The 20,663-nt window shown below is 39.7% G+C and overlaps 1 protein-coding gene across 5 annotated transcripts in view; it reads left to right on the forward strand.

The window, feature by feature from the left end:
• SORCS3 (sortilin related VPS10 domain containing receptor 3) overlaps window positions 1-20,663 on the forward strand; it is a 279,409-nt gene that overhangs the window by 248,652 nt on the left and 10,094 nt on the right. For all 5 annotated transcript variants that reach the window (XM_084526293.1, XM_084526297.1, XM_084526295.1 and 2 more), the window contains exons 19-24: window positions 5,948-6,134; window positions 8,841-8,974; window positions 13,116-13,239; window positions 15,937-16,049; window positions 18,036-18,167; window positions 20,015-20,114. In XM_084526293.1, coding sequence (XP_084382419.1) covers window positions 5,948-6,134; window positions 8,841-8,974; window positions 13,116-13,239; window positions 15,937-16,049; window positions 18,036-18,167; window positions 20,015-20,114 — 790 coding nt within the window. The remainder of the gene's footprint in view (window positions 1-5,947; window positions 6,135-8,840; window positions 8,975-13,115; window positions 13,240-15,936; window positions 16,050-18,035; window positions 18,168-20,014; window positions 20,115-20,663) is intronic.

Below are 20,663 nucleotides of genomic sequence, written 5' to 3' on the forward strand. Positions count from 1 at the left end.
CAGTTTCTGAGTTGCAAACCTTTAGTTCTGTCTTAGGTGAAACATTGTTGGGAAAGGTTATGAACACTGGGGAACATTTTTGGTTTTATGGAGAGCAGAGAGGGAAGTTCAAACATTATTGCTTTGCAGTAGAAATTGAGGCTTCTCAACCCACTTCTGTGAGTAGAGGATACAGCCTCTGTCTGATTTGTTTGTGATGCGGTAGGATTCCCTCTGTTAGTCTCAATTACCTCTGCTTGGTGAGCATATATGGTTCTTTAAAGTTTGTGGACCAGCGAACAATTGGATAAGTAGGGCATTTAGTAAGTCTTTGGGCTGGAAGGAGGGTTTTTCAAATGACCTTTTACCTCTTCTGGTCTGGTTTGATTTTTAAAGGTATATGTGTCTGCCCTGCAGGAATCCCTGCTCTCTTTGCAGCTGCTACATTCCCCTACTGGGAATTCCTGACTGCCAATGGAAGGTGTACTTGGAGGCTCGAGGTCAGATTGGACACTGATTTTCCCAGCATGGCTCATGGTACATCTGTTCTGTACTTAAGAGTAAACTCACAACCTTACTTCTGCCATCTTCGAGTATCTCAGGAGTGGCAGCCAGGGAGCGAGGTGGTGCTGGAGAACCAACAGTACATTTTGTCATCTACTCTGCCCCATGTACTTTGTTTTGGGATAGTACCTGGGTACAGCTGGTAGCCAGACAGGTCGTGGTCATGAACATAACCCTGCCTCTGACAACAAGCAGCAGTAGATCTCTAGGAAAATCTTATTAGGAACAGAACAAATGTTGTGTTTCTACCCCTCCCAGTCCCAGGTGTAGCTTCCATCAGCTTAGACTTTCAAGAATACAAGCTGTTGAAAGTCTGAGCATACTGCAATAGGGAAGTTTTTGTGTTTTTTTTTTTTTCTTTTTTTTTTCTTTTTCTTTTTTTTTTTTTTTTTTTCTTGTGATACCTTATTATTATTTTTTAAACACACACACTTCTATTAATTTAAAATCTTATGCAGTAACTAGACATTTCATTGGGACCACACTAATCTGACAGGGCTTTTTTACATACTTCCTCAGAGGTTCATGCCTGCTCTGCTTTTATACAAAGGGGATTTCTTGTCTACCTGGCTGATTCTTTTATATTCTGCAGACTTGACATGGTAAGACGATTTGTATAGACACTAGTGAGTGGGAGTTCAGAAAAGAACAGACATAATCTAAAAATTAGGAATCTAGTAGTAATTTATTAAGGAACTCAAGCGGAACTGCTGCATACAAAGAGTGATAAACAGATGGGGAATAAGGCAGCAGTCAAAGTAGCTGCAGAGTGGAGCCTTTACAAGGCTTCAGAGACTGAAGAGGCAGCTGAATAAATATGTGAGGGAGTTGACTATCCTTTGTTAAAAAATAAGGATAGTTAGAGAAACATTTCATTGAAACAGTTTTTTTTTTTTTTCTAAGAAGAGTATTTTCAAGAACGTATATTTTTTGGGTGAACAGCTTACTCCACAGAGAGCCGTATGTTGAGTTGGTTTCTTAAAATAAAAGGTCATTTTCAGAGGAAAAAATCACACTGAGATTTTGGGCAAAAAAGTATTCCAGTCTTTCAGTGTGAACCTGAGACTGATTGAAAGGACAATTAGCAAAACAAATGAGTTGTCATCAAATTACTCCTTAGTAGTTGGAAGAAACCATTCCTGAAGTCTTTATTAGTACATATCTTGCTGTCACACAGATTAATTCCAGCCTCCTTTCACCTTATCTACTCAGTCTGTTTCTTAGTGGTTGGCATCGCACCCATGTCTGCACTTACCTTCTGAGCCACACAACAGTCTGACAAGCCCTCCTATGGTACGTGTGTGGCCTCCATCCCTCCTTTCTGCTCTTCTGGACTAACCCTGATCAGCAACTTTGTGCTTAGCCATCAGTTTCTTTCTACCTCCTAGAAAGACAAACACCCTCGATATACTGGTGTGAGTGACTGACCTTTATGTTGTCCAATGGTAAATGAATATTTTCTTATAGCTAGTGGAAAACTAAATTTCTCAGGATTTACAGTTTCAGCCTTCATAGTATTATTCACAGTGGTAATTCAGAATATGTGCGTGGTGACGACAATGGACAAAGAGAAGCAGAGTGACTGATTTTGCTGTGTTTTTAGAAGTATGGGGCTGGGCTGTGATTTGAATTGTGTATATATGCAGAGGAACATGAGGAACTGAGAACCTTCTTTGTTTCTATAATTAAAAAAAAAGAAAAGAAAAAAAAAGTTTGAATTTGAGCACAAAGAATTAAGACTGCCAAGATGTTGTATGGATTTGTGTTCTTGACCAGATCTATGTATATTTTTTCCATCTGATCATTCCTGTGTATCCCCAGCTGCCCTCATAAATGCCCCTCAGGCCTAAATGGTTGTTTATGTGGCAGCTCCACTTATTGCGCTGTTCTGTTCCATTGTCTTCTGTTTATGTCGTCTCACAGCTTCCCTCTTTGAGTAATTATAAGGTGATGGCATAGCTTGATAACAGGGTTGTAATTGCAAGTGAGCTGAGAAAGCAAGCAGTGACTATTCAAAGAACAAGCCTGAGCAAGTATAAGAGCTCTGCATATCTATTAGTAGATTACTAAACTGTGTTTATAGAAAGAGATAGCCACATCCATACCATATTTTTATGCAAGCAATTTAAGAGCTTCATTGGAGGAGCCGCAGCTTTTGATTCAGCATCAATGAGGTTGTGGGTCTGTGAATGCAATGGGAAGAAGAGTTCACTCCCAAGCCTCTTCTCTGCCAGCAGTTGCTTTGTTTCTGATCCTTGGTGCTCTGCACTGAGTTCCTTTACCTTTGCCTTTTGTGGATTATTTGTGGTTTTATGACCAAAATATATCATAGGTATACAGGCAGGAAAACTGTAACTGAAACTTCCAGGCTAGTCTTGATGGGGAGATGGCTTTGAAAGGCTGTTACATGGCAAAACACTTTTCCACCCATCCCACTACCTTTTTCCTGCTCATATGCAGAGCTCCGGTCTTTGTGACAGCCTTTAGCTTTTGGTAGTTTACAGAGCTGAAAGCAATAAAATGCGCCTCTTGAATATATATGGAAAACAATGATTTTTACCCATTTGAAATGCTTCCAACCACTTTTATTTTAATTTATATTCATAAACGTCTGACATCATGTATGGGCTAACACATTTCTTTTACTATTTTATATACTGGATACAGAGGTATGGAAGGGAGAAAGGAAAGATTAGTGTGATGAGCTAGATTTTCATTGAAGACCAAACTCTGATAATTGCCTGGGAAGAGCATCTGCTATTGCTTAGCCAGAAAAAATCTGTTCCTGTTTCTCCACTTCAAACTTTCCCCTTTCAAATAGAATCGGACTGGAGAAGCAAGGACAAAATAGAAAAGAGAATTGTAAGGCAGGAGAGGGGAGCTGCAACGATAGGTGCAAGAGTGGCATCCCGAGGTCACCAGTGATGAATCCATCCCAGATCAAATTTTTATCTTCTGTTCAGTGCCTTCCATATGAGATGAGCTTGTGGTCTTAGAGCATTCTCTTGAGAAGTAGTTTTGAAGGGCTTAACAATCTGTGGGAGTCTTTCTATCAAATAACTGAATATCTCAAGAGTGTAATTTTGTCCTTGCTAGAGAATTCTGCTGAGTGATGACAAAAAGAAAAAAAAAAAAAGCACCTATCTATGAAAAGGATATTATTGGCAATATTATAGATAGGTTCTACTGTCAATTCCACTCTATTCATCTATGTTTTCTTTTTGGTTTCTACTGTATTTTTAATGTCCTAGTATGACAGAGGTGAAAATGGTGCCTTGATAAATTCAATAGCAAAACTCCCCTGGCTCCTGTGATATGGGAATGGTGGAGCAAGAAAGGAAAGAAATCTAACACCTGTAACCAAATACTCATATTTCAAAATCTACATAATAAACCTGATTAGATGGATGTGTATTTGAAGACTCTTAAGTGTACACTCGAGGGAAATTCATCCCTGAAAATAGCCTTTCTGTGCCCTGATTTGTTAATGCAAGCACAGCCTATGGGGAAGATAAAGTTTGTGGGGCATGCTACAGTCCTGATTAGGACTACACAGAGGACCATACTGCAGTGTAGTCTGGCTTATTGTCTGAGCTCCTAGGGTTTCCATCTAAAGGACAAGATCAGGTGCACTTTTGGGACCAGGACCAGTAGCAGAACGCACCATCCTGGCTGTGACAGTCCTGCCGTTGCCACTTACACAGGCCAGTGGATGTAGGACCCTGCAGGGTTTGAACTGGCTGTGAAGAGATGGGAAGTACATAAGAACTGGCTGCGAGTTCCATGGTTGCTTCCCCTGCTTAGATCAGTACTTACTGGAACTGACATTAGCTTTGATCTTGACCTTGCACACTCAAAGCAAATGCAGCAAATGGTGTTTATGAGATGGCCATGAAATATTGTTGTATTGTTGCATTTTCTTTTTATTTTTTATTTATTTATTTTTTTTTTTTAAGAACAAAAGAAAACCAAACCCAACACACAAAAAATACATCTAAGAGCAGGAATTTTTGCCATCCCCCCATTTTTTTTTTTTCCTCTGGAATCTCACTCTCATCAATATTGCTGAAGATTGTTTTTACTTTGGGGCTGGGAGCATCTCTAAAATGTAATGGTATTTTCACTCATAGTGAATGCAGTGGAGCCTTTTTCATGATAGGAAATTACTTGGGCCAATACAGTTTATATATATATATATATATATGCACACACAGAAAGCTGCAGAGATTTAATCTGGGGTGTAATTTTATTTCAGTTTAGTGAAATCACTGCAGTGGGCTTTCACTCTGTTTAAATTAGCCTTGTTTTGTGTTACTTTTAGTCAGCTGGGAACAAGTACATAATAAGGCTCCTAGAAACTGAAATAACAGACACTTCTATAGTTCAACTACAGTGGTTTAAAGCATGATTTAAATTAAAACAGTGCAGCTGCTGCTTCTAGACAATACCTGCAATGCTGGAATCTCTTGTCTGTTGTTCTCTCCTTCATTTAACAGCTGTCATTGACAGTAATCATAGAAGGGATTTTCTCATCATCTATTTCATTCTCCTGTGTATCATGGGGCCCTGTCTCTGTGTTGACTGACATTAGACAAAAGCTGTCAGTGCTCCATGTGGGACTCAACCTGTATAAATTCAGCCATCCAGAAGTTACGTGTCTGGCTGAAAGTAGTTATCTAGACTTTTTATCATAAGGGTATGGAGAAGGATATTTGCAGAAGATAATCCATGTCACCTGTCTCAGTTATCTTAGGACAGGATGTGTTGGTGTCTTGTCTCTCTCTCTTCAATTGGCTATTTAGGATGCCTGAAAAACTAACTTAGGCTCGACTTACAGTATCTCAGTAACCAGGTTTTGTTTCTTTGGAATATCTTTAAGAGCCACCTCAACTATTGCTCTGTCTCCAAAATATCCCTGAGGCTTCCACGTACACCTGGGAATTCCTCTCCAGTTAGGATCTGGACTCCTATCAGTGTAGTGTCTCCCATCTTTTTGCTTCTGATGGAGATGCTTGTTGGATGTCAGCCATTCAGCAAAGGGTTGTGCAAAGCAACCCTTTATGCATCACTTCAGCGATACATAATCCCCAACTGTGCATTGCACCAGATGAATCAAACACAGTCCCCTTGATATATGCACCTTTGGCACTATACCCTCTTTAAATCTCTAAACCCAAGATGAGGGAATAACACTTCTTTACAGGTGCAAATGCTCATCTACTTTAAGTGTTGCTGGTATATAATTAGCTTGATTTGAGTCAGGCCCCTTTTGAGACTGACAGAATGAAGCTAAACTTTTTTGGTAAAGTTAAGAATTTGCATCCATGTTAATGAAATAGAGCTAAGCACAGACAGAGGGAAGTCTTATCAACCCAGTTTCCTAATCCAGCCTTTTCCGTTGCAGGGTGATCTCCAGAGGACAAACATTCAACTTGATTTTGGAGATGGCATTGCAGTATCCTATGCAAATTTTAGCCCCGTTGAGGATGGCATCCGACATGTGTATAAGAGTGCTGGAATTTTTCAGGTGACAGCCTATGCAGAAAACAGCCTGGGCTCTGATACTGCTGTCCTCTTCCTGCATGTGGTCTGTAAGTAGTTCCTCCTGCTTGATTCCTTGGGCGAAATCCTGACCTCACTGAAAATCCCCCCAAATTCAGCTGAGTATAGGAATACATACAAACCCCACATATATGGGCAACACACACTCTACCAAAGGCTTGGAATTTTAGATGCTCTTCTATCTTGCTAAGTAAATTTTATTGAATGAAGAGAAAGGGAAGCATCTTTTAACAAAAGTATATCTTCTGTACTCATAGGTACAATGAAAAGCTTGGAGATGGTTCTGAAAAGGTTAAAGGCCAAATAGCAAATGAAACAAAGTCCAAATGTATGTTTTCAGTGTGCTTCGGATACCAGGAGGTTTAGATTAATCTACTAAATTCTGATTCAGAATTTGGGAATTTTCAGTGTTGATTAAATAAGACAAAAATCATTATCCTGAACATACTTCCTGTGATATTAATATACTGAGGACTAATATGCTACTTTTCATGTTTGATATGTTTGACATGCACTCCTGACTTTCCCATCCTATTTTATAGATCAATGCAATCTGTCTCCACTTGGCACGTGAGCAGATTTGTGGAGCCCCTTGCTGGCTTTATCAAAGCCTGAGGAAGGTGTGGAACTAAGGATGAGACCAGAAAGATCCTGGTTCTTTGTCCTGCTCTCAGAGTACTAGGTCTCCTGGGCAGGGATCTCTGTCTGCATTCAGATGTACCTCTTCAGCTGTGCCCCTAACGGTGTTTTCAGCCATGTCCACATCTCCCTTTGCGTGTCAGAATGCCTTCTGTGCTGTCTGCCTTATACTTTTGCTTTTCCACTGAAAGGAAGAAAGTCAGACATTTCCAAAATGCAAGAACTATTTTCTTCTTTTAAATTTCAAGCTCCCTATGTGAAGGAATTAATGTTCCTTGAAGCTTTTATTATGCTCATAATTCCCTCAAAGTCAATCATGGCTGCATTTTACAACCTGTTATTAGAGCATTAACTGTTTTTTCCTTCACCTTGGTCCATTAACTGACAAAAGTGATGGTTACCTGGTAATAACAACGAATTTTGTATGGATTATCTGATTTTCTCCCAGGAACTGCTGTTCCAGGTAGAGGATTTCAGAGCAGAATGCAAAGAGGGGCCATTGCTTTGGCCTTTTTGTGCTACTCTGCTCTCTTTTTCTTCAGCATCTCAGATCTCTCCTTCGACTTCTGTAGCCTTCTTTGATGGTCAGATTTTCATTATTTCTAGAGAAATGCTTTCCACGCGTTTACAATACTTCAGTACTAGACTTTCAATGTATTTGGATATGTTAATCAATATAAGAGGTTTTCCAGTGAAGTTCAAATGTCCAGACAAATTGCCTACTGCCCAGACAAATTCACCCTTATTATAACATCTGTCTGGTTATGGAACCCTGTACTGAAAAAAAGGAGAAAGAAGGTCCTGGGCTTCAAGCAATAGTAGTTTTTTCTCCTTCAGTTTATCCCCTCATCTTAAAGGAATTGAAGATTTTAGTGTTTTTCCTCTTACCATGCACTGTTAGAAAATATTTGGGGAAACCTGCTATTCTGAGTACTTGCTACAGACAAATTTCAGGAATGACTCTGATCCCCTTTGAAAGAAAAAGAAAAAAAATAATAAAACAAGTTCTAGAAAGCCAAAACCAAGAACAGGGGCCCGTTGTGCTAGGAGCTATATGTTCTGGTGGTAAAAGAACAGCTCTTACATTCCAAAATTCTTGTGATCCATGTAGGTGAAGTGATTAATGCCCCTATTTCAAATCTGGAGATCTGAGAGGTAACGTAAGAGGTTGTCTCAGTTAAAATCAGCAAATTTCCTGCTTCTCCAAATTAATGTTTTATCAAAAAAAAAAAAAAAAACACAAAAAACAAACTCCTTTCTTATTTCATCCTTTCCTTCTCACAGTGATAGTCTATCAGTTTTCCATGTTTTAAAAAGGTACCAACCAAAAGGCTCAGTAACACTGTGTAATATGAACCCGGTTATCAGCTAGAAGTCAGCACAAGCAAAACCAAAAATTGGACGAGAAGGAATAAAATGGAGATAGTAGAAAAAGCTATAAGTAAACAAACAAAAAATTTTGGTTTTTTTTTGTTTCTTCCTGAAGACTTTTCAAGGTCAGACCAATGTCAAAATAATACTAAGGTTTTCCGTTCTTGCCCCAAATCATTAATCTTTCTTTTGGACACCTTCTACAGAGAAACTGTCAGGACATATTTAATCGAGCCATAAATACCTCATATGTAATCAGATTTACAGGCTAAAATGATTTGCCCACTAATCTTAGTAGCTCAGTGGATATGTTTTCAAGAAAACACCTTCTTTCCCTTGTGTCCTGTCCCTCAAGACTACGATAGCAGGCTGCCCTATCCAGTGCAAAGGCAGTTCATTGGTCTCCCTCAGCATGCATTTTAAAACATCTGTCTTTTAAACACAGTGCTGACCCTGTCTGAAATTAGCACTGTTAAAAATGTTCATCTCTGGCTCTCATAGAATTAAGAGTGGAAAAAAAAAGTGTGATTTTTGTTAATTAATCTGGTATTTTTTTTCTGTTGCTGATTGACTGCTGAAATTCTCTTACATGTCTGTAATAGAGTCTCACTGCTAAAGTGCTTTGTTTTGCTTTGATTTATTTAAAGGAAAGATCCTTGCTGTTCACAATTGAGCGGAGAGGATTTAACTCAAAGCCTCTAATAATGAACTGTTTATTCCTGCAGGTCCGGTAGAGCATGTCCATCTGAGTGTCCCTTTTGTTGCCATCAGGAATAAGGATGTCAACATCACTGCAGTAGTTTGGCCCAGTCAAGCAGGCACACTTACCTACTTCTGGTGGTTTGGTAACAACACCAAGGTATGGTTCCCTTTTGGCTCACTTTTACTTCCCAAGCTTGTGCCAGTGTGTGAACTCTCTCAACCCTAATGAAAACTTCTTGCCTTTGCTTATTTTTTGTGCTTTTTATTTTTTTTTTCCTTCTTAAAAAAGGTTGTCATTATCTGAACTTAAACCTTTCTGAATTTGTTTCCTCCCGTCTCATGTTGTTCTTAGAAGTCATTACTTTTTTTTTACACGTGGTTATTATCAGCCCTACTGAGCTTTGAAGAACACTGTTATTACTAGAATTCACTTGCAACTTAACTGAATTATATACTACTATGTATGGGATAATACTGGCTTTCAATACTGTTTAAAAACCGATGGTGTTCAAATAACCATGGGTGTTTCTATTATGTGCCAGTATGCAGTATATAATGCTGGATTCCAACACAATACTTTAAAGCTGTTGGTGTTCAAATAACCTTTATTAAACTGGACAACTGTATCTAGAATTTTAAGCTAGACCCTCAACGAACTGTTTGTATCTGTCCACAACTATTGTTCACAGCCTGGATATATATTAGTGACAGAGGTGAGACTTCTTTGTAGCGAACTTTCAGGGTATCGGCAAAAATTTGTTATAAAGTGCTTTTTTTAAAAATCAATAATTAAAGTAAGTGAAACTGCAAGTTGTGGTCATGCTTTCAAATAGAGAGAGCAGAATTGCTTATTAGCTACAGCTTTTGATGCAGGCTTTAGGAATGAGACAGATGACACAAGTACTGTCTTCCATTATTACAGTTCTGAAATGTACAGCCAATAATTTGCAATTCAGTATCTGCTTTTATTTACAAAAGGCAGCTTAAGTCACGTCGTTGTCTATATTATTAAATTGCAATTGAAGGTGAGCGCTGAGGTGGGATGACAGTAGGAAAAAAATGGGGATTTTACATGAAATAGGGAACTTGGGATAAAAAAATAGCAGACAAGTATTTGATTTTCTCTTTAACAAAGCTGCTTGTGTTTTAATCTCTTAACCTGACTACCAATAGTAGCAGGATTCAAAAAAAAAAAAGAAAACTGAATGCTGTGTCTGCTGGGATTTTGCATCAAGTTAGGACACACACTGGAGAACTCACCTGTTTTTATGGAAGCATAAGAGGAGGCACCAGAAGACTTCAGGAACAAAAACTAGTTACTGCAGCTTGGAAAGTTGCTGTGCCCTTGCTGAGTGATGGCTACCACCCATGTACATAGATTTAATTCATGTAGTTCATGACAAATATAGGGTAACTCCACATAGCTCATACTGCACTGAGAGGGAGAGGGGGGAATGCAAAATCACCTTTCAGCTCAGTTATTTTATGTTCCGTGCTCATGCATGGACAGACATTAAGGTATCTGAGACAGTTTAGGCATCAATAACTTGATTATCTCCTTAAGCTTGAGTTCATCTGGGTGCCAGAGTTTTCCTGCAACAACTTTTCTCTTTAATGTAGAAGTTAATTGTGAATAGGGCCTTAGAAAAGGTTTTTTTTTTTTTTTGAAATAGAAAGTAGTCTAGAAAAGGTAGAGCAAGCCAATGCTGTGCGCTGAAGATTTCAATTAATCTCTCATGGTGCTTGGAGCTATGCTGTAAATATGATTTGTTCCCTGTATTATCACCTGGCTGAAATTTCAGCCCCATAGGCAATAGAGTATAGGCAGTTGAACCTGATAATACCTTGGAGTGATTGTACATTTTTCCTAATTATGTTGATGTATGGATTAGTAAAGATGGTGCCACTTAACCTGTGGCCAAAGCAAAGATTGAGAGCACCTTTCATTCTTCGCAGTGTTCTCTCCAGCTACCTTGTGAAGTGTACTTCAGCTGTGCCCCCTAGCATCTGACAAGCGAATGGCAGAAGATATAGATAGAACAGCAGACGCATTTTTTTTTATTTTTTTTTTTCAAGATAACTTTTTTTTTTTTTTTTTTTCAATAAAACAATCTGCATCACATCAAAATTCCTTCTGGGATGTTTAACATACACCTTGAGTCCCTTTCTGTGCCCACTCATGGGCAAACTGCATGGCTCTTAGTATAGGTCAAAGCTGGGAACACTAATTTGTGTGTGAATTACGGTGTGATGTGTAGTACTGTGCATAGTGACTGCCTGGCATTGCTAGGTGATGTACTCTGGTTCCATGCTGAGGAATAGCAACTCCTGTGCCTTTTCAGCCTGTAGACATCCCACGCAGAACCAGATGTGTCTTGTGTCACTGTGCAGTGTCACTAATGTACTCTGTGCTGCTGCACAGGCGAATGTTGTCTTACGCTCAAATGCCCAGGCTGAGGCTCTTGTGCTGCCCCACCCTGCTGAAATCACTGTGCTGAATTTCTGCTGTGCTAATTTTTGCTGTATACCCAAGGGCCAATTTGCCTGGATTAACACAGGTCCAGTTTAATAAATGCGTCCAGCTGTCTAATAGGTTTGAGCAAATGAACCTTGAACTACTTGATTTAATTTAGAGTTAGTTTCCAGGTCTTGGTGCTTGAATTAAAATTAAGGAGTTGGCTGAATGTTAAAATTCCATGATGGAGGTGAAATCAGCCATGGTAACGGGATGTCCAGCATGCACACGTACAAAAAAGAGAAATAGTAATTTTAAAGACCAGATTGGTTCCTCTTATCTGGTTTTGCACAGAGTCACAACCTGCAACCTCCAGGAATATTGCTAATATCACTGCAGTTTACTGTAGGTCTATTCTGCTTGTCTGGGATGTGCATGTATTAGATATGTGTTAGTATATGTTAGCTGTGACTCCAGGGCTACCTCAAGCTGGCATCCCTGCTCACTTGGTCTTTGTCTCCTGTGTTCATGTTTTTTCATTATTATTATTATTATTTTCTTCTAATGCTTTTTCAGCTAATGGCCATATAAATGGTGCCATTCTGCAGGGGAGAAATCAGTTTGCCAGCCTGGGCTATGCCAGTGGCAACTACAATTTGCCTATGAAAATGACATGTATGGCCACTGTTGTGACATGCACACAAATTAACAGTTCAAGGAGATGAAGTGTGAGAGCTAGATGGCTTAGTTTATTTATATATTTATTTTTCTCTGGGAACAAACTGGCAGTTTGGTGAAGAGGCAATAGTAATGGTACAATGATTTTATCTGTGCTCTTAGACCTCTAAGTGCTTTTGCAATGGAGACTGCTATCACTATTTCCATTTTAATGGTTTAATCCAATCCAAGAGACGTGTCTATAGACCAGCTGTCAGCTCAAAGGCACTATTAGGGCTAGACCTTTGGTTTTCAATACACAAATCTTTCCCTGAACATGGTGCACTTTTCTCGTCTAGATGTGTATCAGTGTAAGGGTTTTCTGTGCTAAGAGGAGAACTGTAGTGCTATCGAGGACATTTCTGTTTGAGAAGGTGCAGATAAAGTCAGCCTTCTCTGCCGTGGCTCTGAACTAGCTAAATACAAGGTCAACTTTACTCTGGAACCCATCCAGCTACATTCAGACAGCAGCGTCTGTAGGTATTATGCCACGTTTTAAGCCTTGTTAACATGGCTTGCCAGCTTATAGTTGGAGCTAGCTTGCACTTTACAGGCTTGAAACAAGGACAGGACAGTATTTGGTGCCATTGCTGTCCTGAGCAGCACTGCTCTGAGATAGACGCATGGATTTGCACTCATAAGAGAGAGGGCTGATCCTGAATCTGAACTATATGGATTGTCTGAAGAAGCATCTTTGGTTTCTAGTCAAATGCTGGTTTGAGTTGGACCCTGTATTTTGCACAGCTGATAAAGCAACCATGCTGAGTTTGCATGCTCACGTACGTATGACACTGCATTCTGCAGCGTTAATTCTGCGGTTACTGACTGTGCCTTACTGAAGTATTCACCGTATAATGGGTTGCAATTCAGTGGAAGAATTTTTTCAGGAGGCATTTATTGAAGTGAGAGAAAGCTTTGCCTGTGGGATGTGGGTCTCACTGGGTGATGTTTGGGTCACAGGCTTTTAGGCCATAGGAAGCCTTAGGACATGCAAGCTCTGAGCACAGTTTGTGTGTCAGCCAGGGGAGGATGGATACTGTGGCTTGGTGAATTATTCTGGTGTCTGTTTTGTCTGAGTTAACTGAATTCTGATTTTGATATTGCTATCTGTGTTTACCTCTTGCAGCCCCTCATCACCTTGGAAAGCAGCATCTCCTACGTCTTCGCTGTGGAGGGGATGAACACTGTCACTGTGCAAGTTGCTGCGGGCAACACCCTCATCCAAGACACCAAGGAGATCGCAGTGCATGGTACCCTCATCCTTTTACAACCAGATCTCAGGGAGCATCTAGAGTTGAAGAAAAGGCAGTTGTTGCTGAACCGGAATAAACTCTGAGCTCCCTAGTGCCTGGGAGCTTCAGAGTTTGACTCTGAAGTCAAACATTTGTTAACATGAAACAAAGTAGATCACATTTGTCCTGATCACTAGATAGAGAAGTGAACTGAATGGGGCAGATAGCTAAATCTGTAAACTCAGCACTCTAGTAAAGTGTCTGGCATCTCCTTTGCCCATCAGCTTGCTTACTGGGAACTCACAAAATAAAATCCACTTAGGGTTGTAGCCAGAGTGCCTTCCCGTTGCTTCCTAGCTGTGGAAGGAAGCAGGCATGGCGCAACATTAAGGCAGCCTGAATTCAGCCGATATTTCTCTTTATACAGTAACTATATAAAAGAGAAGGGTCTGGAAGACATGGGGTAGAAATGACTCTGTGGCTGGTATCTCTGTCCATCTTCCATATCACAGCTGGATATTTGAGTGTGTTTAATGGACTTCCCAGTGGGTAATGTTTGTGCCATATCTGTACATCAAAGGCTCCCCAAAGCACTCTTTAACAGACCACAGAGCTATCCTAGTTTGGGGCTCAATAAAGCCTGAGTGGAAGGGTGCTCTCAGCAGTTCTGGACAGGACTTTGAGATTTCTCCAGAGAATAATTTCTTCCTGGGCTTGTCTTTGTTTTCCTTACCAGTTTCTGGCATCCAGCATTTCAGGGCAAGCTTTTCTTCGGACAGCAAGTTTTATTGAGAAGCCTGTGCTTCAAATAACTGAGGTTGCACTGTGTGGTTGAACTGTGTGTGTCTTGTTTCTGTAATTAAAGATAGATAAATGTGCCACTGGTGACTGGAATGCTGTATGTTCACATTTAACAACCAGCTAAATAGATATTTATTGATTGCCTGGCTGTGAAATGCAATGGGTTTTAATAATTCGTTGATACGATGCAGTAATACCCAAGCTCACTATTAACAAATGTAAGTAACCCTCTACTTGATTGTTTTGGGCATTGCAAGATGCAGTGTTAAGGTCTGGGAAACTTCCAGCTTTCCACTAGGTTCTGGAATAAACCTGAATTAGACGCATTTAAGATGGGTCCCATAGGTGATCTTGATCTTTGTATTTGTGATGTAAAGGTCCCGGTAGGTCCCATAGAGTGTTTTTAAACATCCTGTAATTTTTTTTTTTCCCTTTTTTTTTTTTTTTCTGTAAAAGATCCAAAGTTTGGGACTTTACCACAGAGGAATTAATCTAGTTGGAACATCCAAATTGTTCTATGTGGCACCATGCTGCAGACTGAGCTGGGCAAGTCAGTCCAGACCCCAGATCTGGTGATCAGTTCAAGTCTGAATACAGAAGGAGAGACAATTTTGGTAAACATCTGCTCTGGGCAATTTGGATTACCAATCCTAATCAGTGTCCTCTGTTAAACTGTTATGGCTCTGGGCAGGAGTATGGCTTTGCAATGTTAGCAGTGCAGGAGGTTTATTCAGGGTCATCTCAAATTGTGGCTAACAGCACAGAATTTAGTCAAAAAGTAAATTGGCCATGGTACTGAGGGTTCTGACTTTTGAACCCTCAAGTCAAAGCATATAAAAGGTCAGGGTCTGGGTTTAGCCTTCGGAACATGAGAGAGTTTACCTGTTCTTCTATGCTTGTTTTATTTAAAAATGTTGCAGCATCTAAAAAGAAAGAACAGAACTTGCAAAAGATGCAAGCCAAATGCTGTGCTGACACATTCCTGCTGTTCCGTGGATTTCCTCATTTATACTCTTGCTGGTTTAGCTTGATCTAAAAACTCGTACCTTTTTTAAAATGATCAATGGTACTTATTCAAAGTGTTGCAGATCAGATGATTCAGGGTGAGACACAGTACACCTCCAGAAACAGATAGAAGAGTTTTCTACCCAGGTAACTTGTATCTGAGTGAGATTCCTATCCTGAATCTGGCTCTCCCACTGGCCCAAATCCATTGTGCATTATTTGTCATAAGTATTCTAGGCTTGGACTCTAGTGACACCAGAGTGGAGAGGTAGAAATGGAGAAAATTTGATATTGGTCTGTATTTGAAGTCTAGGAAGTTTTTCTTCCTCCCTGCAATCAGTCAATTAGGAAGTAATTTCAAAGTGTTTCATGAATAGCCACTGCTTGATTAGCCTGTCATTAGCACCACTGGGCTCTGATTTGTTGGGGTATTAACCACTCATGGCTTCCCTCCAGGAGAGCAAACAGATAATGCTTGCTTTTGAAAACATATTACTTACAGTAAGTGTTTTCTCTGCAGACCACAGTGCATGTAATTGCGCAGACCTTCCAAATTTCAGGCAGATGCCATCTTGTTTATTGGTCAACTAACTTCCTTATAAATGGAATCTGATGAAGTTAAGTGGCAAAATTGCTAGGCCTGGAGTCTTTGTGAAGAGAAGGCATCTTCTCACCTCTCTCATTCTTCTGGGAAAAGCCACAAGTTGGCATTAGGGCAAAAAGTCTTTATAAGAACATTATTTCATTGCAAGTTTTCTGTCCTGCTTAGTGTTAGCCAGCCCTTTTTCTTCCTTCACCCTTTAATATCTCTTTTGTTTTAAGCTGCGTTAATCATGATCTTTCTGTTTACTTCCACACCCTGAGCACTGCCTGTTTAATTTTCTCATCAATACTGTTTTTCTATTGCAGAATATTTCCAGTCTCAACTCCTGTCATTTTCTCCTAACTTGGACTACCACAACCCTGACATCCCTGAATGGAGACAAGACATTGGCAAAGTCATCAGAAGAGCTCTAGCACAGGTGAGCTTCCTCTTCTGCTGCTCAAACATTGCCTAGGCTGTTAAAGCATGCAGACTTTTTCAACATGCTAGCTTAGAAGAGTGGGAAGAACAGCAGTAATGAAGTTATCATTTTAAATTGACTGCTGCTTAATATTCTGAGTATTTTTACAGAGGCAAACTATTCTGGGAATTCTGTGAAAATATTGTAATTACTTTTATTAATGTTTCTGTGGCATTTTTCAGCTTTTAATATCCCCGAGGACTTTACAAATTCCTGATTGTAATAGCATCACTATTACTCTTACTTGCCAAATTGATATTACAGGGTCCGTTGTTTTCTGTTCCAAGCATTTGGGTAGTGTTCCTGTGTCCTGTTCAACAGCTGCTCCACTTTGTCCCAGAAGACAGATACTGTAATAATGTTAGATGCATGAGAGAGATACTTTTACTTATTCTGGATATTTGGTCTTAAATTTTGTCTTAAATTAATGTCTTTAAAACAAATTGTCTTAAATTTTGTCTTAAATTTTTTGTTTTTAAATTTAAATCTTACTTCTTAGTGTAGCAACTTGAGAATCTTATAAAGCTCTACTCCCTTTCCAACTGGGGCAGAAAATGAAGATTCAGAGGGGAAAATAAACTCACCTTTTAAAACAAAGGACAAAGAGAAGCTTCTGGGGTGTAAGATACTGAATCTTCCTTTGGGATTAATTAGAATATGTAAATTAGCACTCAGATTCTTGCAGGAAAGGGGACAGAATAATCTATGATATTAAATAGCTAGGGACTTTGGTTTTGTGTGAAATCAAGAGACGGATTTAAGTGAGGTTTTGTGATTTTTACTTTCTGCCAAAATATATCTTGTGTGTTTTTTTTCTTCAGCTACAGCTGTTCTTAGAAATGGAGGCTGATTATTTTTACGAGGAAAGTGCATTCCTGCTCAGCTTTTCTCATCCACATCCCACTCAAAATTCACAGTTTGTGAGAGCTTCCTTGATTGTTTTTCCATCCTGAGAAAACACTTAGTTCATCTGTTTAAACTGGTCTTCCCTTTTACTGTACTCAGAGTCAAGTTTGTAGAAAAAATAAATTTTGTTGTAACAATGAATGGTCACATCAATGAATGGACAACATCAGAAAGCATATAGAAATGCTTGTCTGTATATCCTTTTGGGACTGGTTGCAGCCTGCGGTATATGCTTATAGGACAGATCACCAGGAATAGGGGCTGCCCCATCAATATGATTCAGTTCAGGAACGAGGCCAAGGAGCTTGAGTTGGAGTTAGGACCAGGTGGTTTATTGGGTTAGTCTCATATAGCAGAGAGTTTCTGAGGGAGGAGAAGCTTCCTGCTGTGTTGAGGATGCTCAGCTTGGTTTTGGGAAGTAAAACCAGAGGGCAGTAACTTTATTGGGCAGGTCATGATAAAGACAGCAGTGAGAGTCAGGCATGGAGCCTGAATCTTGGTTCAGCAAGCTGAGCAGCTTCCTTCTGATCAGCTCTGTCATTAAAAAAAAAAAAAGAAAAAAAAAAGTTTCCCAATGGAGACATGAAGAAATACATTGCATATGGAATGTGTGGATCTCCATAACCTGGTATTAGAAGGTGTTTGTAGGTAATTTTCTTCATATGTTGCCATTAGTTGCACACTTACTAGTGGTTGCTCTGAGTTAGGCTCTCTGGATCTGACTTTGGGTCATTCTTTTGTGGTGAGGACTTAATGGAAAATTCAGACCTGGAGATATCCTAAGTTTGGACTTTGAACTCTGGGTTGAGGTCCTTGAGCCCAGGGATGTTGTCAACCCTACGTTTACTTCTAGAAATGAAATTGTGTACCATTAGCAGAACTTCTATTTCAAGACACACTAAATGGGCAAAGCAGTTCATCAGGGCCACATTTATGGCAGAACTGTCAAATAATTTGGCAGGAGCACAGTTTCCATAGCAGATGGAAACATCAGTAACATAAGAGCAGCTAGAGACTTCCTTCTACATTTTTTTTTAGGTGACTGGTATCCCTGATGAACAGATCTTGGTAGCTGTATTTCCTGGGCTGCCTACTTCTGCTGAACTCTTCATACTGCCCCGTAAAAATACAACAGAGATGAGGAAAAGCAGTGAGGCTGATCTGGAGCAGGTAAGGAAAGAAGGATTCACAGACCATTCATTCCCATCATACCATTTGCAGATGCGTCCCTCAACCTTTGTAGTATTGGAAATAACTTGCAGTCACTGTGATGGAACTGGGTGCATCTGGGACTGTGGCAGTATATTTATGTCATTAAAGAGAATGACTTTTACAGGGAAAATTGGCTTTCCAAGCACCTCACTGAGATATATCACAGTCTACCAGCAGTGGTTCTTCTTAGATCAGTGGTGTGTCCTCATTACAGCAGCTATGGCCAAAGGAACCTTGAATGCATACTCCCTTCACTCCCTGGAGGAATGCTAATAGACAGAGGCCAAAGCAGCAAGATAATATACTGAGGCTTACTGAAATAAATCAAGTTCTTCAGTTTGTATATTGCTGAAACAAGACCTCTTTTTTTTTTCTGCAGCAGCGAATAGCATGTGCAAACTATATTTGGAAGTTACAATATCCATCCATTTAGATAAATAGGTAATTACAGTGATGAATAGCTACAGTGATATGCAGGCAAGGGAAGAGCTAGGAACAACAACACTAGTCTGCAGGAGCTTTTTATGCTAGAATTACCAAGTGATTAAATCAGGTCTATGAAGGCAAAGGAGTGAAGTACTGCTGGAAAAGTTGCTTGGCTATAGCTTATGTTCTTATATGCACCATTTCTACTTTGGGGAAGCTATGTGTGAGCCCATCTCAAAGCACCTACAGGAGTAACTCTTCTGTGATCAAACATTGAATAATTCAAAGGATTCATGAATTCTGTGGAAGATGCTGTCACCCACTGAGCAGAGTCAGCCCCTTTAGAGCAGTATATTTGTCTTAGAAAGCTAGCAAAGCTTCACTCTTATATTCATGTTGTTAAGTGTGCAGAGGAGATGCATGGCAGAGGGAAAGTTCAAAAGGCTATTTGGAGAGATTTTCTTGGAATCATTTATGTCCTGTTCAGTAGGACCTACCCACATTAGAATTCTCCATGAACGCATGGTTGTAAAAATGTTTCATATATCAGTATTATGCAGATATCTCAGATTGGGTTTCTGACCTAGTTGACCCTGAACTGAAGCTCTAGTGCTCTAACTTTATTTAAAAGCCTACTCACTTGTACTTTGGAACCAATTGATAGCTCCTGCTTGAGGAGCTCTGCTTTGGCCATCAGATCTACTCTGTAGAGACCATGCATTAACAAGCTCAGGCTCCAGTATACATTAAGTATATGCTGCAAGGCAACAAAATAATACATCATAGGTAGGTTACTGAGCCATGAGTAACCTCCACTGCAATGGCCCTCATCTAAATGAAGGAGAAATATGACAAGTTTGACGTTAATCTTCAAAACTGGATTTGTAGCATCCCCAACAATCTATTTAAACAGGATCAGGACTGGGGTTGTCCTGAATGTGGATGAGTTAAGAGATGTTACTAGGCTGGACCACCCATCTCGGTTCCCTCATTCACTAATGAAAAGCCTATATCTCAGTGATTTCCAGGTGCATTAGCTCAAATTCACATGAATTTGGGTGAAAAGATCCTTATTTCTCTTCCACTACCCATTCTCTCCCCTGCCCTGTATTTCCAGAAGGATATACAAGTCTCAAAAATGTCTGTCCTGTAGGGAGATTTGCATTCAGTAACATTCAGTTCTGTCTGAAGCACATGTACAAGTTTCTCTTCACTACTGCAGTCTTCTCACTTCCTTTCTCTTCCCTGCTTTCTTCTACCTCTTCCTGAAGCTAATAAGATGTTAGTCCCCATTCATAGACTACATAAATTCCTGAACATTCTCCAGAGCCTGCTCTTTTGCATATTGTAACTGTTTGTATCTCTTATTATTATAACAGGTTGTTGAAATCCTTTTTAATGCTCTCAACCAAAACCTGGTCCAGTTTGAACTGAAGCCTGGTGTTGAAGTCATTGTGTATGTCACTCAGTTAACATTAGGTGAGTGAGGAGTAAAAGGTGTAGCTGTGGATCTTTTGAGGACTCATACAGCTCCAGAAGGATGCGTCTACATCAGAGCACACACAATTTGGTATACGCTAGTAGGATATTTAGGATTAATCATCTCGAGACAATGTCTGTGGCAAAAGGAGGAAGTGTTGAAGACAGAATTCAGCAGTGACATCTTCATGCACCAGTTTGTTCAAGTATTAAAAGTTCCATTTAGGAGTTTCCTGTAGATTTTAATTAACTAGTACAGTGATGTTTTTCAGGTGTTTTAGAACATCAGGTGGAAGATCTTCTGTTAAACTCTTACTGGGCACCTGTAGAATTAATTGGGATTGGATCAAATCCTTATTGCAGAGAGGGATTGTTAATGTTATGGTGAGCCAAGAAGATTTATGTGGGCACCACACTCATGAAAACATCTGGGGCTGAATATTGACTTCTACAAATTAGAGCTTCTTTAAAGTTCAGTGTTATACATCTCAATTTTCACATACTAATGAATAATTACTTCACGTTGCATCACTGCCTGTGCTTTAGGCC

This window comes from Aythya ferina, assembly GCF_964211825.1.
Source record: "Aythya ferina genome assembly, chromosome: 7".
Taxonomy (NCBI): domain Eukaryota; kingdom Metazoa; phylum Chordata; class Aves; order Anseriformes; family Anatidae; genus Aythya; species Aythya ferina.